The sequence below is a fragment of the Mandrillus leucophaeus genome, unplaced genomic scaffold (genome assembly GCF_000951045.1).
Source record: "Mandrillus leucophaeus isolate KB7577 unplaced genomic scaffold, Mleu.le_1.0 Scaffold39, whole genome shotgun sequence".
Lineage (NCBI taxonomy): Eukaryota > Metazoa > Chordata > Mammalia > Primates > Cercopithecidae > Mandrillus > Mandrillus leucophaeus.
In genome coordinates, this window is record NW_012104142.1 from 6,105,244 (window position 1) to 6,124,541 (window position 19,298).

The window sequence follows — 19,298 nt, forward strand, 5'->3', positions numbered from 1 at the left end:
TCTGCCAACCTTATGCCAGATTCTATGCTGAACCTTTAACCTTTATTACTGGTTATATTGTTAATGATACCTCCAGATAGAGTATATTCACCATACTTTTCTTCTGTACTTTAGGAAATATTGTATCTTTAGAATACAGATTTGAATAAGAGATTATATGCATTTTGGTTCTAAGACGTTTTGGAATACTGAACTTTTAGTTTTCTAATTCCAATAGTCAGTCTCTCTCTCTCTCTCTTTCTTTCTTTCTCTCTTTCTCGGCCTCTCTGCCATTATTCTTCCTCTGAAAATTAGCTATCCCACATAAGCCTCATATATCCCCTAATTCCTATTTGTAGTTGTGAGGGAGGAAAAATATTTTCCTTTTAAGTTCTCTGCTGTAAGACCCTTGTAACAAAAGACAAATTAACAAAAATTAAATACACTAATTTATATTCTAAGTTTTATGTAACATGGAGGGAAATGAAGACTTGAAGAAACAGTTAAACCTGGGCATTTTTATATTAGGTTTTATGAAGAGTGGAAGGGAAAGGCAATAGGAGAGAAAGGGATATGAACTAAGAGTGGTAAACTGAGGGGACCTTAGCAAGACCTGTTTGCTTAGATTCATCTCATGTCCTTCCATCTTCTGAGATAAGGATGTTCTTTTTTTCTGCATATAGTAAACATCCTCTCACATACATGGTCTTATGATTTGCTTCAGAGGAAATCAGAAAGTCCTTCCTGCACCTGCTGTTCTCAAATTCCTTCAGCTTAAAATTTTCAGTATATCAAGTGCCATATTTTGGGGTAGTGTGTTCAGATCTCCGTTGTAGTTAAGTGTCAGTTTGGATAAAGTTTCTCATATTTATCTTAGGAAGTCTTCTTTGGCCACTCTGCAAAGACTGAGTTAGGTGCTACTTGCATGTGCTGCAGTAATTCCTATTATATATATAATCTCTTGTAATAAATAGTAACATATCTTGTATGTAAGCTTTATGTACCCTTAAATTGTAAGTTTTAAGAAGATAGAATCCTGGCTTTCCTGTTCACTTATTTGACAATTATTTAATTGCATAGAATGTAGCAGACACTCTTCTAGATTTGGAAACACACCCTACAACTCTTTTAAAGAAGCCAAGAAAACAGTCTTGAACAGCAAATTACCTTTAAGTGGAATTAATTCTATGATAGGAATGATACAGTTTGTTGAGGCAACATAAAACACAGGCATATAGACTGGGCACAGTTGTTCACACCTGTAATCCCAGCACTTTGGGAGGCCAAAGTCAATGGATCACTTGAGGTCAGGAGTTCGAGACCAGCCTGGCCAACGTGGTGGAACCCCATCTCTATTAAAAATGCAAATATTAGCTGGGCATGGTGGCGTGTGCCTGTAATCCCAGCTACTTGGGAGGCTGGGGTAGGAGAATTGCTTGAACCTGGAAGGCAGAGGTTTGTGGTGAGTTGAGATCGCACCACTGCTCTCCAGCCTGGGTGACAGAGCAAGACTCTGTCTCAAAAAAATAAAAAATAAATGACAATGGGCATACAGAACAGAGTTTAGGACAACCTTGTCTAAGTAAGTGAAACCTGAAACCTAAGTAGGAAGCTAGAAAGAACAAACAGAAACAGAATGACGTATTCAGTGTACTGGAACATTGCATTCAAGAGTGTTAATGCTTAGGATGAACTTGGAGAGGAAGTTAATGGTTCAATCATAAAGTTGTTTATGTTGAACCTTGCTTAAGATACTTAGGTAACGATTGAAGGACGTCTTACGAAGAGCACTCAAAATGCAGTGGATTGGAGAAAAACAGAACTAAAAGCAGGGAGATGATTTAAGAAGCTTTGCAAATGGTTGCATGGTTGGGAGGATGAAGTGACAGAATGGGAAATGATATCCATTGGGTAGAGGTTTCTTTTTGAGATAATGAAAATGTTCTGGAGTTAGTGCTGATGGTTGCACAGCTATGTGAATAAACAGGAAACAACTGAATTGTACATTTTAAAGTGGCAAATTGTATGGTTATATGAATATATCTCAATAAATTTTTTTAAAATAGACTTTTATAGTAGTCTAATTGAGAGTAGATGGTGGCCTGTACTAAAGTGGTGTTAATAGAGGCAGGAGTAAAAATGTGTCAATAGGCAAAATAGGGTTGAGTAGGTATTTGGATATTCAGATCAGTCATATGAAGACAAGTATAAGCTAAAAATGAGGGGGTCTCAGCATATAGATGATAATTGAAACCATGAGAGTAGATTAGATCATATCCAGAGAAAGTATATAGGGTAAGAATTGTAGGTAACCTGGGAATCCAGGCCTGAGAAATGCTAAGGGATGGGAAGAAGGAAAGAAGCCTACAAAAGAGATAGAGAAGACTTCTTTATCCATTATTAATTACAATAATGTCCAACAAATAATAGGTGAGCAACAAATATTGGTGGAATGAATTGAATGAATATACACTAAAAATTCTTCATTTTATCATAGTATCAGGGCACTGTTGTCATCGTCATCTGTATTCTGCAATAGGCAGTGCCTTGAACACTTTGCTTACCTTATCCTATTCAGTCCTCACAATAATTCCACAAGAAACATAATCTCTGAAAGAGTAGCTTGTTTACCAGCACATGGCTGGATGAACTTATATATCTGAGTCTAACGTTTATTTTTTTCTGCTAGGCCTAATATTCCCCAAATCTGTTCTGAGAATGTTAACAGATATTTACTAACAAAAATAACAATAGAACTATTTAGGGGAAAGAATAGGATTATTAGAAATTGATTTTTATTCATAGGATACTTGCCAGCAGGGGCAATGGAGCAGTTTTTTAAGGAAAGAAGCATAACATACTAGTTATTCAGTGAGAATGAATTATTAATATTTATGAAAATCTTGTGTTTTACCCTGTCTCACTTGGTGGTATTGTAATCATCTGAGAATTTATCCTGTAAGTTATGTGATATTTGCTATTTTCCTAATCAATCTATTTCAGTTTTGATTTCCTCATCATCCTTTGCAGTCTGCTTGTTGCTATTTCTCAGTTTTGACGTTTAATTTCTTTTAGTTGTGCTTTACAGTTTTTCTGAGATGCCTCATTGAGTTTTCTGTATAAAATTTCATGTCTTTGTCTTTTCTTGCAACTCTTTTAGTATCTAGGTGTCATTCTTCATCATTCTATTATGAATTGAATTAAAGCATATGGCATTATCTCAGAAGTGACTGCCTCTTGGGCATCATTGTCAGTTATATTGTCCTAAATATTGCATTTAGGTAATAAAAGGGAAATCTGCCCTGAAGGTAAAGTTAATATTAATAGAAATCTTTCCATATGTTGTTAAAGACTCTTGTTATGAAGTTTAATATGTCATTTATTTAGGCCTTATTTAAATTCAATTGTAAATTTTTTCCTTCTGGTTCCTTACCTTAATGAACCATCATCTCTTCTCATCATACTCTTTGCTCGAAAACCTTCATGTGTTGCTTTCTACCCTCAGAATGTTGCCTAAATTTCTTGAAGTGGTATTTAATGATCTGACCTACATCTACCTTTCCCAATTGTCTCTTCCCTCCCATATAGTTGCTCTGTCACTATACTCCTAATAGTCTTTTATTTCTATTTTTCATTGTTTTTGTTAATACTATATTCTTGTTTCCCAATCTGTGCACTAAGTCCCCTTAGGGTGCTGTAGCAAACACACAGAGAGTCTTCAGGGTATTTCAGAATTTCAAGGTAAACACAGTGACATCTATCAGACACAGCATGAACCACTAGCTCTAGATATTTCAGTTTTTGTTTTGTTTTGTTTTGTTTTGTTTTGTTTGGTCTCGCTCTGTCACCCAGGCTGGAGTGCAGTGGCATGATCCTGGCTCACTGCAACCTCTGCCTCCCGAGTTCAAGCAATTCTCCTGCTTCAGCCTCCTGAGTAGCTGGGATTACAGGTGCATGCCACCATGCCCAGGTAATTATCGTATTTTTAGTAGAGATGGGGTTTCACCATGTTGGTCAGGCTGGTCTTGAACTCCTGACCTCATGATCCACCCACCTTGGCCTTCCAAAGTGCTGGGATTACAGGTGTGAGCCACTGCACCCAGCTTGGTATTTCAGTTTTAACATTAGATTACTACATTCCTTTTGGTGGCATTATACTCTGCAAAACTGGATCTTTGACGATTTCTGTGATAAAAAGCAAATACTGCCCCCAAATCAGTGTGAAACAAATGAGGGTGATGGTTACCAGTCTGATTCCAAGGTTTGTGAATTTTGCAGTGCCTAACAGGTACAAAATTGTTAGGAAATAAACACTTTTGGCTGAAACTAATTATTTAATAAGTGGATTTTCTGTCATCCTAGGGGCACCATGATAAAATTTCTAACATAGGAAAGGAGGCATGTACTGTATGCTGTACAACTCTTTTTTCTTTCTAGTTTGTAACCATTTTGGAAGATCATACTTGACCTTCAAAGACCAGTTGATGCTGCTACCTGTCTTTGGAGGCCTTTCCTCATCCCCTCCCCTCCACTGCAATTAATCTCTCTCATGGTATTTTCTAGTAATATGCTTTTTTACTATTGCTGTTTAAGTTAAACTAATTGAAGTATTTATTTGAAGTTACCAATAATGGCTGTGGTTTTCCTATTCCTCCAGTTAGGTATAATTACTTAAAGTATAATGAGAGCCTTTTCCGTCTTTGTATAAAAGTGATGCAAATATAATAATAGAGACCCCATACTGTACTACAATGCATGGGTTATTAGTCAATTTCTTTTTATTTATTTTTTATTTATTTAGTTTTCTTTCTTTCTTTTTATTTTTATTTTTTGAAGGGAGTTTCACTCTTATTGCCCAGGCTGAAGTGCAATGGCGCGATCTCGGCTCACCGCAACCTCTGCCTCCCAGGTTTGAGTGATTCTTCTTACCTCACCTTTCTGAGTAGCTGGGATTACAGGCATGCGCCACCACGCTTGGCTAATTTTTTGTATTTTTAGAGACAGAGTTTCTCCATTTTAGTCAGGCTGGTCTTGAACTCCTGACCTCAGGTGATCTGCCTGCCTCGGCCTCCCAAAGTGTTGGGATTACAGGCGTGAGCCACTGCTACCGGCCTTGTTTGTAAATTTCTAATTCTTACTACATCCTTAAAAGATCATAGGTTATGTTACCCACATTTTATATTTGAAGAAATTGACGTTTAGCAGTGTTAGTTTTTCTCACACCCACATACCTCCTAGTCTTTAGCTATTCTAGTTCCTTTGACTTTAATATTGATTATAGAATCAACTTTTTGATATCCTCAAAAATCCATTGAGAGTTTGGTTGGGATTTCATTGAACTTATGAATCAATTTGGGGAGAATTAATGTCTTAAGAATATTGAGTTTTCAAACCTATGTATGTAATATAGCTCTTTGTTTATATAAATTGTTTTTTTTTCCTCAGCAATCTTTCGTAGTATTCTGCGTATATGTCTTGCACATATTTGGTTAGATGTGTTTCTACATATTTCAATTTTGGTGGTATTATAAATATTGTTTTCTTAATTTTAATTTTCAACTCTTCTTTGAAAATTTATAGAACTACATTAGATTTTTGTATATTCATTTTAAGGTCTGAGACCTTGATTAACTTACTTTTAATTCTAGAGCATTCATGTGGATTCCTTATGATTTTACATATATTCCTTAAACATACACAGGTTGGTATCCAGCCATAGCCTCAAGGGTTACTCGGTAGATTTCAACTCATTCTTCACTGAAAATCTTTTTTACAATTTCTAGTCTTCTGGCTCTCCTTGAATACTTATCTCTGTCCCCTCATTTTAGTGAGAATACCAGGCTCTGTTTGCCTTCTTTCTCCCTCTCCATGGTGTGGAACTTACCTCCTGGCAGAGAGCCTGCATGATGTCAGGGCACACCTTGTTTCTTTCCTATCAGAGATCATAGTCCTACCATGCCTGTTATTCAATGTCTGAAAATTCTGTAGGTGTTTCCTTTTGGTTTTCTCATTTAGAGTGCAATAGTAATTCTAGACCCTGCTAATCACTTATGGCCAGAGCAGAAGTTAAAGTTTTTAAGGTGTACTGTACATTTATGAACCAAGGGACGGTGGGCAGTTTATTTTAGCTAAAAGAAGGAACATAATCAAAGGTTATAAACAAGGTTGAATCTCCATCCTGGAGAATCAAAATCTAGTAGTTGTGACTTTGTATTAGGAATATCATCATTTTTATCTTTTTATTCCCTGGCAGACATGCATTAAATGTGTGTTGATTGAGTATCAAAATGGTAAGAAATAGATTAGTTACATGTTGGTGAAACATTGTGTTTTAGATGTTTACAGATGTACTAAAATTTTAACAGAAATCTTTGCAAATTACTTATTAAATTTTCCTAAAGTGATTTTTAAAAATCTATTTCATTCTCAGTTATAACATCTTTACTCAGATTATTAAATGCTTTGAAGCAGTTAACATGGCTTCTTTTTTTTTTTTAATGGCTGTTAAAAACCTGTATTTTTAGGCTGGTTAAACTCTGGTTTTAGAATGACTTTTGAGTGGAAATCAGTGATCAAAAGCAAAGTTCTCACATTTTGTCAATATCTGAATACCAGAAATAGAATGTCAGGCAGTTTCCCATGTTGAAATATTCGATACTAAAAGGATAGCAAAGCTGCTGAATATTTCTACTATTTATGAATTTTTGCCTTGCAGGTTCAAATAATATTTATTTGTAATGGAAATATTTCAATTCATTTAAATCCTGATTATGGAGTAGTTAGTAAATCAGGTTTAAGCCTGACCGTGAGTTGCAGCACGCCAACAAGGCACAGGTATACATATGTAACAAACCTGCACGTTATCCACATGTACCCTAGAACTTAAAGTATAATATAAATAAATAAATAAATAAATAAAAAAGATATAGCCCTTATTTCAGACTGTAGTTTGAACATGTAGACTCTCTGATTATAACTAGGCTAAATTATATAATAATGACTTTCTTTTCACTGAACAAAGTTTGCTATTATTTTGATGACAAATTATTTAAGTAATCGTAAAAGTTGCTATTGGCTCTGGTTTTATTTATTTTGCTATATATTATAGACATGATTGATCATTTAATCATACCTTATAGATAAATAAAAGTAAATTATAGAATAACACAGAAATTTTCTAAATTTATACTTTCACTAAGTTTAATAACACCTAGAAATTCTCTGTTAAATTTATACTTTCACTAATTGTAGAATAAAGTATTTTAAGTTAGGCATTTATACTGAGACATTTTATAATATTAACTACTTCATGTTATTTACTCATTTTGATAAATGGAGTGATAATATCCAAAATGGAATAAATTAAGTTTAAATTATTGTTATTCTTTAAAGGAATGATTTAGCTACAGTATGTTTGTCCCACCTTTTAATTTTGAACATTTTCTAACTTACAGAATAGTAAAATGAACTTTTCTGTACCCTTCACATTGATCCACCAATTGTTAACATTTCAACACATTTGTGTTCTCTCTTTAAATAAACATATGTGTGTGTATTTTCCTCAGAGTCATTTTGAAGTATTTATTCCTTATTCAAAAAATTAAGCATTGGTACTGTTTTCTGATGTATGATTAAGATTCCAGATGTAGCAGTTATTCTGATAGTGTCCTTGATAGCTGTTTAATTTTATTCTCAGTCCAGGATCCAATAAGAATCACACATTACATGTATTAGTACTATTTCTTTAATATACTTTCCTCTCATCTTTTTGGTCAAGGCATTTTCTTCTTTTAAGAGTCCAACCCAGTTGATTGTAATATGTGCCACCTTGTGGACTTATTCTCATTATTTTAGGCAATAATAGTATGTAAGTGACACTGTGTGTTTCCCATTGCATCACATCATAAGGTTTATGGCTTTATTGATAATGCTAATTGATAATGGTTAAGATAGCATCCCTCAGGTTTCTTGCATAGAACCTTCTTCCCTTTCCCCATTTCATATTTGTATTTTCCTTATCCTGTTCAGCAAACCTAGTTCCCAACAGCATCAACTTTATATTCATTTGCTCTATCCTACAGTACACACAAAATAGTTTAACCAATAACATAACCAATAATAAACCTACTAAAGTTTATTTGTTGTTTTTGTTCCTTATAATATATTCCATCAAGACTGTATTGTCATAAGAGCATACTGAAAAATTATTTACATTATTTTTTCTATGTACTTATGTTACAATTTGATACCTTCTTTGATTTTTCATTCTTGTTATATTTAACTTCATAATTTGTTTTTCTTCTAATGGAATTTGAAATTCAAATTAAATTTTATTATTTGAAAATGCAAAATTTTCATGTTTCAGAAGTCAAATTTGAATGTAATGCTATATTCAGAGAACTCTTCTATTCCTATTCCTCTACTCCTTTCCCAGTCACTCTCATAGAAAATCATTTTTCATTTCTAGTTTATTCTTTCTGTGTTTCTTTTTATAAAATTAGCAAACACAAAATTATGTATACATTCTAATGTATGTATATAGTATAGTATCTATACTAAAAGAATATATATGGCTGAGTGAGGTGGCTTTCACCTGTAGTCCCGACTACTCAGAAGACTGAGCTGGTAGGATCTATTGAATTCAGGAGTTCGAGGCAAGAAAATATATATATATACACACACACACACACACACACACACACACACGTATGTACATACACATAAATTCTCTTTTATGTAATAAAAACCATAACATTAACTTTACCATCTTAACCATTTTTAAATGTACCAATTAGTATATGTATGTTGTTACATAGTTGACTTCTAGAACTTTTTCATCTTGCAACACTGAAACTCTGTACCCGCTAAACTCTAATTCTCCGACTTCCCTCCCTCAAGTCCTTGGTAACCAACTTTCTACTTACGTTTCTATGATTTTTGACTACTTCGGCTACTTCCTATGAATGGAATCATACAATATGTGTCTTTTTTGTGACAGATCTTATTTAACTTAGCAAGTCCTTGATGTTCATGTATGTTGTAGCATGTGACGGGATTTCCTTCTTTTGTCTCTTTATCCTTTAATTGTTGATGGACGTGTGGATTGCTTGTACCTCTTGGCATTTATGAATATTGCTGCAGTGAACATGGACATGCAAATATCTCTTTGAGATCCTGCTTTGAATTCTTTTGACTGTATACCCAGAATTGAGGTTGCTTGATTGTTTGTTAATTTAATTTTTAATATTTCTTTTAGGAAGCTCCATACTGTGTTCGTAGTGGCTGCACCATGTTACATTTCCACCAACGCTACGCAAGGGTTCATTCACTTCTCCATATTTTGCCAGCATTTTTTGTTTTCTGTGTTTTTGGTAGTGACCGTCCTGATCAGTATGAAGTGATATCTCATTTTGGTTTTGATTTCCCTGATGATTACTGATGTTGAACATTTTTTCTTGTGCTTATTGGCCATTTGTATATCATTTTTGGAGAAATGTCTATTCAAATCCTTTGCCCATTTTAAGATCATGTTATTTGTATTTTTATTGTTCATTTAGAAGTTTGTTATATATTCTGGATATTAACCTTTCATTGGACATATGGTTTGGAAATAAGTTGTCTTTTCACTCTGTTGGTTGTCTCCTTTGCCATGCAGAAGTTAAGCTTGATATAATCACATTTATCTAGTTTTGTTTTTGTTGTCTGTGCTTTTGTGTGATATTTATGAAATCATTGCTAAATCCAATGTCCTGAAGCTATCCCCCTATATTTGAAAATAATATATATTAAGTTTTATTCTTTTTTAAACAAAGCTTTTATACCTTTGAGACTTGACTTTTTTAAAAAGTTAACAAAATATCCTGGAAATTATATAGATGGAGTGTTCCATAGAGCTTTTCCTTGTTTTCCATTGTTTTGTTGGGGTTTTTGAATGGCTGTGTGGTATTCCGTTACATGGATATACCGTAGTTCAATCGACTGATCTTCTACGGGTGGACTTCTAGTTTGTTTCCAACATTTTGCATTACAAATAACATCTCAATACTTATATATGTGTTGTTTTTTTTTGTGGATGAGTCTCTAAAATTGGGATTGCTGATCATGGAGCTGTTACTATATCTCATTCCTACAGTTTTATCTTTGTTACTTTTTTCCTCTCCTCATCCTTTTACCTCTCAAATATGCATGTATTTCTTTTCTATTCCAAATATTCAAGAACAGATTTTATAAAACTTTATCTTGATGTCTTTTGACTTTGTATATAGATTATTTGTAGGTTATTTTGCTACCTCTAAGTGTTCAAAACCAAATAGGTGTTAGCTATGGAATCACTAAAGAATATTAGAACCCTCAGGGATTTGAGCTAATTATGAAAGGTAAAATGTTCAAATCTGTGAAATGTATGCATCTTACAAGAAGTCCATTGTCATTAAAATTTATAATAATTACTTTAATGAAAAAATGAGATATTTGTAATTAGAACTGTAACACTATTTCTGAATTTTTAGAAGAATTTTTTAGATACGAGCATGTTTTAGCTTAATTTATGTATGAATTACTACAATAAGTATGACAATCATAGTAACAGCCACAGCTAATATATGTTGTTTACTATGTGCTGGGTACCTGCTCAGCAATGCATGTACATTAATTTACATCATTTCAATTAATCCTCAACGACCTTATGAGATGTATTTGTAATTATATCTCCACTTTAAACATGAGTGAAGTGAGAAATGTTAAGTGATATGCTCTAACATGCTCTAACTCATGCAGTTAGTAAGTGGCAGAAGTAAGATTTGAACCCAGACAGTCTGCAATCAAGATGGATTCTGCTCTTTTTATGACAATGCTAGACTTCTTATATTGGGACCTACTATTATTTTCCTATATCAGGCCAGCATTTGTCTTAAGGTCTGTATGATTTTAGCTGCTGAGTCCTTAACCACTCTATGTACTTAATTTCTCTCTCCAATGCAGTATAAGATATTATATGGTTGTTATATCAAGTTTTTTTTTTTTTATCGTGATAGCACAGAATTGAAATTCCATTCATAACAGCCACAGTTTCTCACAAAGCATTCTTTTCACATCACTTCCGTGGCAGAATACTGAACTATGTGTACCATTTTTTTGACCCATTAAATTATTTATGTTCCTGTTTTACAGTGGATGATTCAACAGCCACACAAAGCAGCAACATTTTTTGGATGTATTGGGATAGATAAATTTGGGGAAATCCTGAAGAGAAAAGCTGCTGAAGCCCATGTAGATGCTTATTACTATGAGCAGAATGAGCAGCCCACAGGAACTTGTGCTGCATGCATCACTGGTGACAACAGGTCAGTGTAATTCCAAGGGAAGCACTATACTAATTGGCTATTTTAACACTGGTAAAATCTGAATTCCAATGTGAATTTGGAATTTTGACTTTATAATTCCTTTTAATGTTTGATAAATGCTTATTCCTTATATCAGTTTTCCTGTGTTGTTTTTAAATTTACTTTTGTTAAACATGCAGTTGAAATCATGAGGCATGTGGAATAAAAGTTTGAGATTATTTAGTCTAGCCTCTACTTTTTATAATTAGAATCAGAAAAGGCAGATAGCTTGCTCAATGCCTTGTAGCTAATTTGTTGCAAAACTTGAATTAGAAAGAATATTCTTTTCACCATATCCTGAGGTTGGAATATTAGAATGAGAGAGAGAGAGAGAGTGTGTGTGTGTGTGTGTGTGTGTGTGTGTGTGTGTGTGTGTGTATTTTATGTATATAAAATACAACATTCCATTCAGGCTCATATGACTTAGTCATCTGAATGATCATCTAAACCATTTCTGGCAAATAGTAATTCATTCATATTAAATAAACTCAGTCATGGGTAATATACCACTAACGAAGCAACCAAGTATAGTTCTATACACCCTTACTTATTAGAAAAGTATTCTTTATATGAAATTGAAATATCTCTGTCAGGTCCCTCCACGTGTTGGTTAATTGTTCCTTTGTTCCCAAATGGAGATACTCCTTCAATGTATTCATGATTTGCTAACGTTATTACCATATTAGCACAGGCTTTTTTCCCCTTTGCAAGGGAAAAACAAAATAACTGCCCTACCAATTATTATATTGTTGGAATAATCAAAGATGACCTCTTTTTAAATAGTGATTCACTAGAAATTTTGCATTACTTATAGTTGGAAATATGTAGTCTGTCCTCTTCCATTCCCTATCTCCTTTCTTTTCCCATCTTCCCTTCCTTTTTTCTCTCTTCATCCTCCTTTATTTCCTTCCTCCTGTCCACCGCCATCTTGCTCCATTTCTTCTGTTTAGCCATTTTATTGCTCACTACTTGACCTTCAGCAGAGGTATATTAAGGAATGGACTATTCTGGAGACTGGGGATCAATAAGCACAGTATTTACTGAATAACCAAAATACAGTATTCAAAAATTATTAGGGTATGAAAGGCATTTTCAGACTTTTCCTTTAATTTTGTTTTTTATATACAGGAGAACTTCATGATTTTAAGGTTTCAGTAAACATTGAAATATGGGATTCAAAGATTAAAAAAAAAAAAACTAAAAGTGTTGAAATATGCTTGTTTAGACCTTTGCCCTTAGTTTTCCCAAGGCCAGCCTTAATCTGTAGGTGCAAAGTTTTACCATTCGTGAGAAGTAGGTCAAATTTTCTTCTGAGATCACTTAGGCTACAGTAATATTACTAAATTGTTTTGGTATGCTAAATTGCTGTCTTAAAGAACAGTTATGGCTGGGTGCAGTGGCTCATGCCTGTAATCTCAGCACTTTGGGAGGCCGAGTCGGGTGGATCACCTGAGGTCAGGAGTTCGAGACCAGCCTGGCCAACATGGTGAAACTCTGTCTCTACTAAAAATACAAAAATTAGCCGGGCGTGCACCTGTAATCCCAGCTACTCAGGAGACTAAGGTAGGAGAATTGCTTGAACCTGGGGGGTGGAGTGAGCCAAGATTGCGCTACTGCACTCCACCCTGGGCAACAGAGCAAGATTCTGTCTCAAAACAAAACAAAGCAACAACAAAGAGAGAGAGAGAACAGTTATGATAATATAAGATCTCCTAGATGTCAAAAACTTAACTTTTATACTAATTTGATAGTTATAGTGATATTGTTCAGATGATATGGGAATCAAAAATTGGGGGGAAATCTTCAGTATCTAAATCATTATCTAAATTCTGGAAGCTAATACAATTGGATCAATTTTTTTGGATAGGTCCGGTAACCTTTGCTGCCACTATCAAAAACTCAGAAATTGGCCAGGCATGGTGGTCACACCTTGTAATCCTAACACTTTAGGGGGCCAAAGCAGGCCGATCACTTGAGCTCAGGAGTTTAAGACCAGCCTGGGCAACATGGCGAAACTCCATCTCTACAAAAAATACAAAAATTAGTTGGGGATGGTGGCATGTACCTGTGGTCCCAGCTGCTCGAGAGGCTGAGGTGGAAGGATCGCTTGAGTCCCGGAGGTTGAGGCTGCGGTGGACTGGGGTTGTGCCACCCACTGTACTTCAGTCTGGGCAAAAGAGTGAGCCCCTGTCTCAAAAACAAAAAACAAAACAAAAAATTTCAGAAATCGAAGTGTTTGAGTAATTCAGTATCTTTCTTGATCCAGGTTCTTCCTCTTCCAAGTCAGAATCAAATACATTGGGATAATAAGAATACTCATATTTTTCTGGTCAGGCATGGCGGCTCATGCCTGTAATCCCAGCACTTTGGGAGGCCAAGGCAGGTGGAACATTTGAGGCCAGGAGTTCGAGACCAGCCTGGCCAACATGATGAAACCCCACCTCTACTGAAAATACAAAAAAACTAGCCAAGTGTTGTGGCGGGCACTTGTAATCCCAGCTACTTGGGAGACTGAGGCAAGAGAATTTCTTGAACCCGGAGGCAGAGGTTGCAGTGAGCCAAGACGGAGCTATTGCTCTCTAGCCTAGGCGACAAGAACGAAACTCCATCTCAAAAAAATAAAAAAGGATACTTTTATTTTTCTTTTGGAGAAACTGTAGTTTCCCATCAAAAAGTCATTGTATTATCAAAATAGAGTTTAGTATCTGGTACCAGACGTGTTTGCTTTTATTTAGTAGCCATTTTGTCAAAATTTTCCTAAAGTCACAATTACTAAAATATTTTTATAAATTAGGTCTAAATTTTCTTAAGTTTGTAATATAGTTATTTTGTATTTGGATATGTTGATGCATATTACTCTTTCTTTCCTTCGTTTACTTGAACATAAACAGATGTATCCTTTAGTAGTAAATTGGCAGATGGATGAGTGGAAAGACGTTTTGGAAGAGAATTGAGATTTTTTTTTTTTTAACAGTGTAATCGAACATTTTACCAAAGTCTGAAATGATAAGATTTTTTTATAAGCTATAACTGTTACAATTTAATAAGAAAAAGAGAAAAATTGGCAAGTAATTTTTTAAATTCTGAAGCAGTATGAGGAAGGAAAGTATTTGTATTATTTAATAATGTAAATAATTATTGTATTTATTTTTAATTAAACAAACCAAGTGACACTTGTAACAGGATTTTATTTTTTTATTTATTCATTTTTTTTTTTTTTAAAGAGATGTGGTTTTGCCTTTTTGCCCAGGCTGGAGTGCAGGTGGCATGATCATAGCTCATTGCAGCCTCAAACTCCTGGGCTCAAGCAATCCTCCCACCTCAGCTTCCTGAGTCCCTAGGACTATAAGTGTGCACCACTACCCCCAGCTAATTTTGAAAATTATTTTGTAGAGATGGGATCTGGCTGTGTTGCCCAGGCTGACCTGAAATTCCTGGTATCAAGCAATCCTCCCGCCTTGGCCTCTGAAAGAGCTGGGATTTCAACTTTGAGCTACTGCACCCAACCTGTAGCAAGATTTTAAGTGCAGTATCCTGCTTAGATATTCTATTTCTAAAACTGGACCAGTCAAGGGACTTTTCAACTGTAGAAAACAATTCTAATTGATTTCAGTCCTTAGAATATAATGGTTTACAAATTAATTCCTCTTAGTGAATATGGTCTACATTTGTAAGCGTCTTTTGTGAAATTAATTCCATACTTCGCTTTTAAAGCCTTCGATTAAATAGATAATTATAGTATGTTGATATTTATTTTTATCAAGATATTTTTCTACTATAAAAAATGTTTTTAGTTGCATAGATTTCTTTTTATATAATGAGTTAGCTTTATTTCTTAACTGCATTTTGAACTATTAAGGTGTAAAAAGTAGGTCCTATTTTACTATCAAAAGGCAACTTAAATGCCAATTTCTTTCTCAGAATATCAGGTGTTGTTTAGAACAAAAATTATCATAGATGCCTCAGAAAGTTCTCAAAACAAAATTAGTATTTATATTTATTTAAAAATCAATAACATCAGTTTTGAAGAATTAAACTGTAAATTGTAAAATTTGCAAAAAATATTGGTAACTATCTATAGAAATATATGCTAAGTTTGGCTATAATATTACTTGCTTATTCTTTGGTTGTTTTAGGTCCCTCGTAGCTAATCTTGCTGCTGCCAATTGTTATAAAAAGGAAAAACATCTTGATCTGGAGAAAAATTGGATGTTGGTAGAAAAAGCAAGAGTTTGTTATATAGCAGTAAGTACTTACCTAATTCAAATCTCTGGTACATATTTACATGATGGATTATAGTTGTTGTCTGATATATATTTTAAAGTAATTATCTTTTATTTACCATGCAAATTATTTACCTATCTCAAAGCATATGTTAGATTCACTATTGTGAATATAGAACAGAAATAATTATCTTTCTATGGGTAACATAATTTCTATTATTTATCTTCATGTCTACCTATTTTTGGATACATTATGCATAGGTGCTTCCCAACTAAGTGCAGAATTCTATATTAAATCAATTTCCTAATATATTTTAAAATAATTCTACAAACTTACATCTTACATTTGTAGGCAACTTGCATTGTGCAGAAAAATATTAGTAGTATATATATTCACTGCAAATAGTTTGAGCTGATTTGCCTAAAAAACTTAATTGCTATTTATTCCATAGTAATTACCATGACACCTCTTAATTTAATATTTCAAAAACATTGATCGTGACAAATCTCTTAAATCTGGGAATAAGGGCAGGGTGTTATTTGAATTATTAAGTCTTCTGACATAAAAATAATTGGTTAAGAATTTATTTCTAAAATAGGACTGTACCAAAAATTCTTCTGAATTAATCACCCCATGATTACCTTGTTTTTATTTAATATGTGTTAAATGTGGCTATACACAAATAAGTAGATACCTATGAAAAATTAAAAGCATCTCATATGCATGTAATATATGGATTTGGTATAACAGCTGTTGCCATTTCACTACCTGAGCTGTGTGAAATAGCTGGTAAGATGCATAAAAATTGATTATCCTACTAGTAGGAACATGTTTATTGAAAATATAATTATTTCTTTCAGTCTAATGTTAATGTCTCCTACAGCATGTTTATGTGCACTCTTCTAGGCTTTACAACATTGTTATTGATTCCTCTGTATACCAAATCCTACCCCTTTATAACTGTCAAATAAATGCTTACATTGAGAAGATTATATAACGGAAAGTTATACTATCTTTTCTGCCAGTATGTGAGAAAAACATTTCAAGGATTAAATATTTTTTCCCCTTTATCATTTCCATTTCATTTTATTTCTCAAATTGGTCTCATGTTCATTCCATTTTTCAAATCTTGTTACTATATTTTTTGTAGTGTGATTCTTTAGGGGGGATTTATGTACTATTTCAAACCATCTTACACGTGAAAGTCTGATTTTCATAAAGCACCATGTTTAGAGTTTGGCATAATTTATTTATATTTGTTGACTATGAACTAAGACAGTGTATTCTGATGAAAAAGTATATTTAACTTGACAATTACAGTCTTCTATGTTTCAGTATATATTTGTTCAATCCTGAATTGTGAGCCAACTTGCAAACAACTCATAGTTATAATGATTATACAGTATAACACGTCTGGTCAACTTTGGGTGAATGGAACTTTTATGAAAGTATAGATTTAACTTGCAGACAACTTATAGTTTTAGCATTTATGCACTATATTGTATCTAGCCATATTTGGGTGAATAGAGTTTTATAGTAGTGTTAAATATTTATACCTAATGTGCAATTTTGTACAGCGTAAAGTGATCAGCTTTGGTCAAATTAATAAGGCAAATGGGATTATTTTTGACATTTGGGTGGTGTATTCAGCTAGAAGAAATAACAAAATGGATTTCAGTTGTTATCTGTGATGCAGGTGTTAGCTTGTAGCTTCTGTTTCAGCAGTTTCATAAAAAGAATGATCTCTTACGTTGCCAGATAAATCTATACTCTTCTCATAGCTTGGCTTATTCCAAAGTAGTTCTGAAAATAGTAGACTCATATTGGATGCTTGGGATGCTGTATATTCTTAGTGAACATTTAACAAATATTTTCTTGGTGATTAACTAAGAGCATAATTCGTATTCATTGAAATCTGTGAACTTCCTTTTGAAATATAATGTTATTTCCACAAAGACACTGCAGGTTTTACAAATCTGTAATTCCCTTTGATTTCAGAGCATCCTGAAATGAGATGTAGTCTAGTCTAGTTTTTTCTTAGCATATGGTCAAACCATAAATTAAATGGGCTGCCCCATACTTTCTGGTTCTATGAGGTCAGCAGTCTCATTACATTATCATCATAAACTAATGAGGTTTAAGAAGTTAAAGTTTTTGGGGCTCTTTAATTCTAAAATGTTTTTGATCTAAGGAAGCAACTCAGTTTATCTATTAAACAAATTTCTGTAACTAAAACATCTGTCTGCATCACATAAGCTAAACCAGATCTACGTACTCAGCTCTACTTCTTCACACTAGTCTCTAAACTAGCAGTGTTTAATGAATATTAAGAAAATTGCAAACCTTCTTTTTCATTTTCTTCACCATATAATTCACAGAGTAAGTTCACACTGGAAACCTTCCTGATTGAAAAGCTAAAATTGAATATGGATACACCAGCATCCTCTTTGGGTTTAAATACAGTGTCAAGATCTTTTAAAATTTATTTTTTATCTTTCATAATAAATGTTTCATTTTATGCCATGTAAACTCAGTTTTTCCATGTTTAAACCAACTTCTCAGATTCTTTGTTAGCAAGTAATTATTGACTACTGGTTATGGTGACTAGGTAATTATGTTTTTGGAAACATAAGTCTCAGGTTCTCTTCACCTTAGAATTATCTAAGGGATGTGTCTGTTTTTCCTCACTTAAATAATATTTCCTGACTAGGCATGGTGGTTTATGCCTATAGTTCCAGTGCTTTGGGAGGCCAAAGCCAGTGGATTGCTTTTGGCCAGGAGATTGAGTCCAGCTTGGGCAACATAGTGAGACCCCATCTGTGCCAAAAAAAAATTCTTTTAAATTAGCAATGCATAGTGGCACTCACCTGTAGATCTCGCTACTTGGGTGACTGAGGCAGGAGGATTACTTGAGCCTAGGAATTAGAAGTTACATTGAGCTATAATTGTGCCACTATACTCCAGCCTAGGCGACAGAGCAAAATCCTGTCTCAAAAAAAAAGAAAAGAAAAGGAAAAATAATATTTCTTAAATTAGACCTGTAAGACTTATTCAGGAAAGGCTTACGAAAAAGAATAGTACATTGGAGCCATTAATTTTTCTACATTATGTATTTCCTTCTTTTATATTCTTAACTTTTATTTTTACTTTTGATTTTTTTGCGACTGAACCTTGCTGTGTTGCCCAGGCTGGAGTGCAGTGGTGCAATCGCAGCATGCTGCAACCTGCGCCTCCCAGGTATAAGCAATTCTTGTGCCTCAGGCTCCCAAGCAACTGGGACTACAGGCATGCACCACCACGCCCTGCTAGTTTTTTGTGGGTTTTTTTTAGTAGAGATGGGTTTCTCTGTGTTGGCCAGGCTGGTCTCAAACTCCTGGCCTCAAGTGATCCACCCACCTTGGCCTCCCAAAGTGCTAGGATTATAGGCATGAGCCATTGTACCCGGCCTTAATTTTTTTTTGTTTTTTTGAGGCAGCATCTTGCCCTGTGGTCTAGGCTGCAGTGCAGTGGTACACTCATGGTTCACTGCAGCCTTGACTACCTGGGATCAAGCAATACTCCCACATCAGCCTCCTGAGGTGCTGGAACTACAGGTGCATACCACTGCGCCTGACTTTTTTTTTTTTTTTTTTACTTTTTAATTTTTTTTTTTATACTTCAAGTTCTAGGGTACATGTGCACCACATGCAGGTTTGTTACATATGTATACCTGTG

General features: G+C 34.2%; 1 protein-coding gene across 4 annotated transcripts in view; it reads left to right on the forward strand.

Annotated features, from left to right (window-relative positions):
• The window catches only part of ADK (adenosine kinase), a 636,511-nt gene that overhangs the window by 269,827 nt on the left and 347,386 nt on the right, over nt 1-19,298 (forward strand). For all 4 annotated transcript variants that reach the window (XM_011991173.1, XM_011991170.1, XM_011991171.1 and 1 more), the window contains 2 exons: nt 11,149-11,321; nt 15,497-15,605. In XM_011991173.1, the coding sequence (XP_011846563.1) occupies nt 11,149-11,321; nt 15,497-15,605 (282 nt within the window). The remainder of the gene's footprint in view (nt 1-11,148; nt 11,322-15,496; nt 15,606-19,298) is intronic.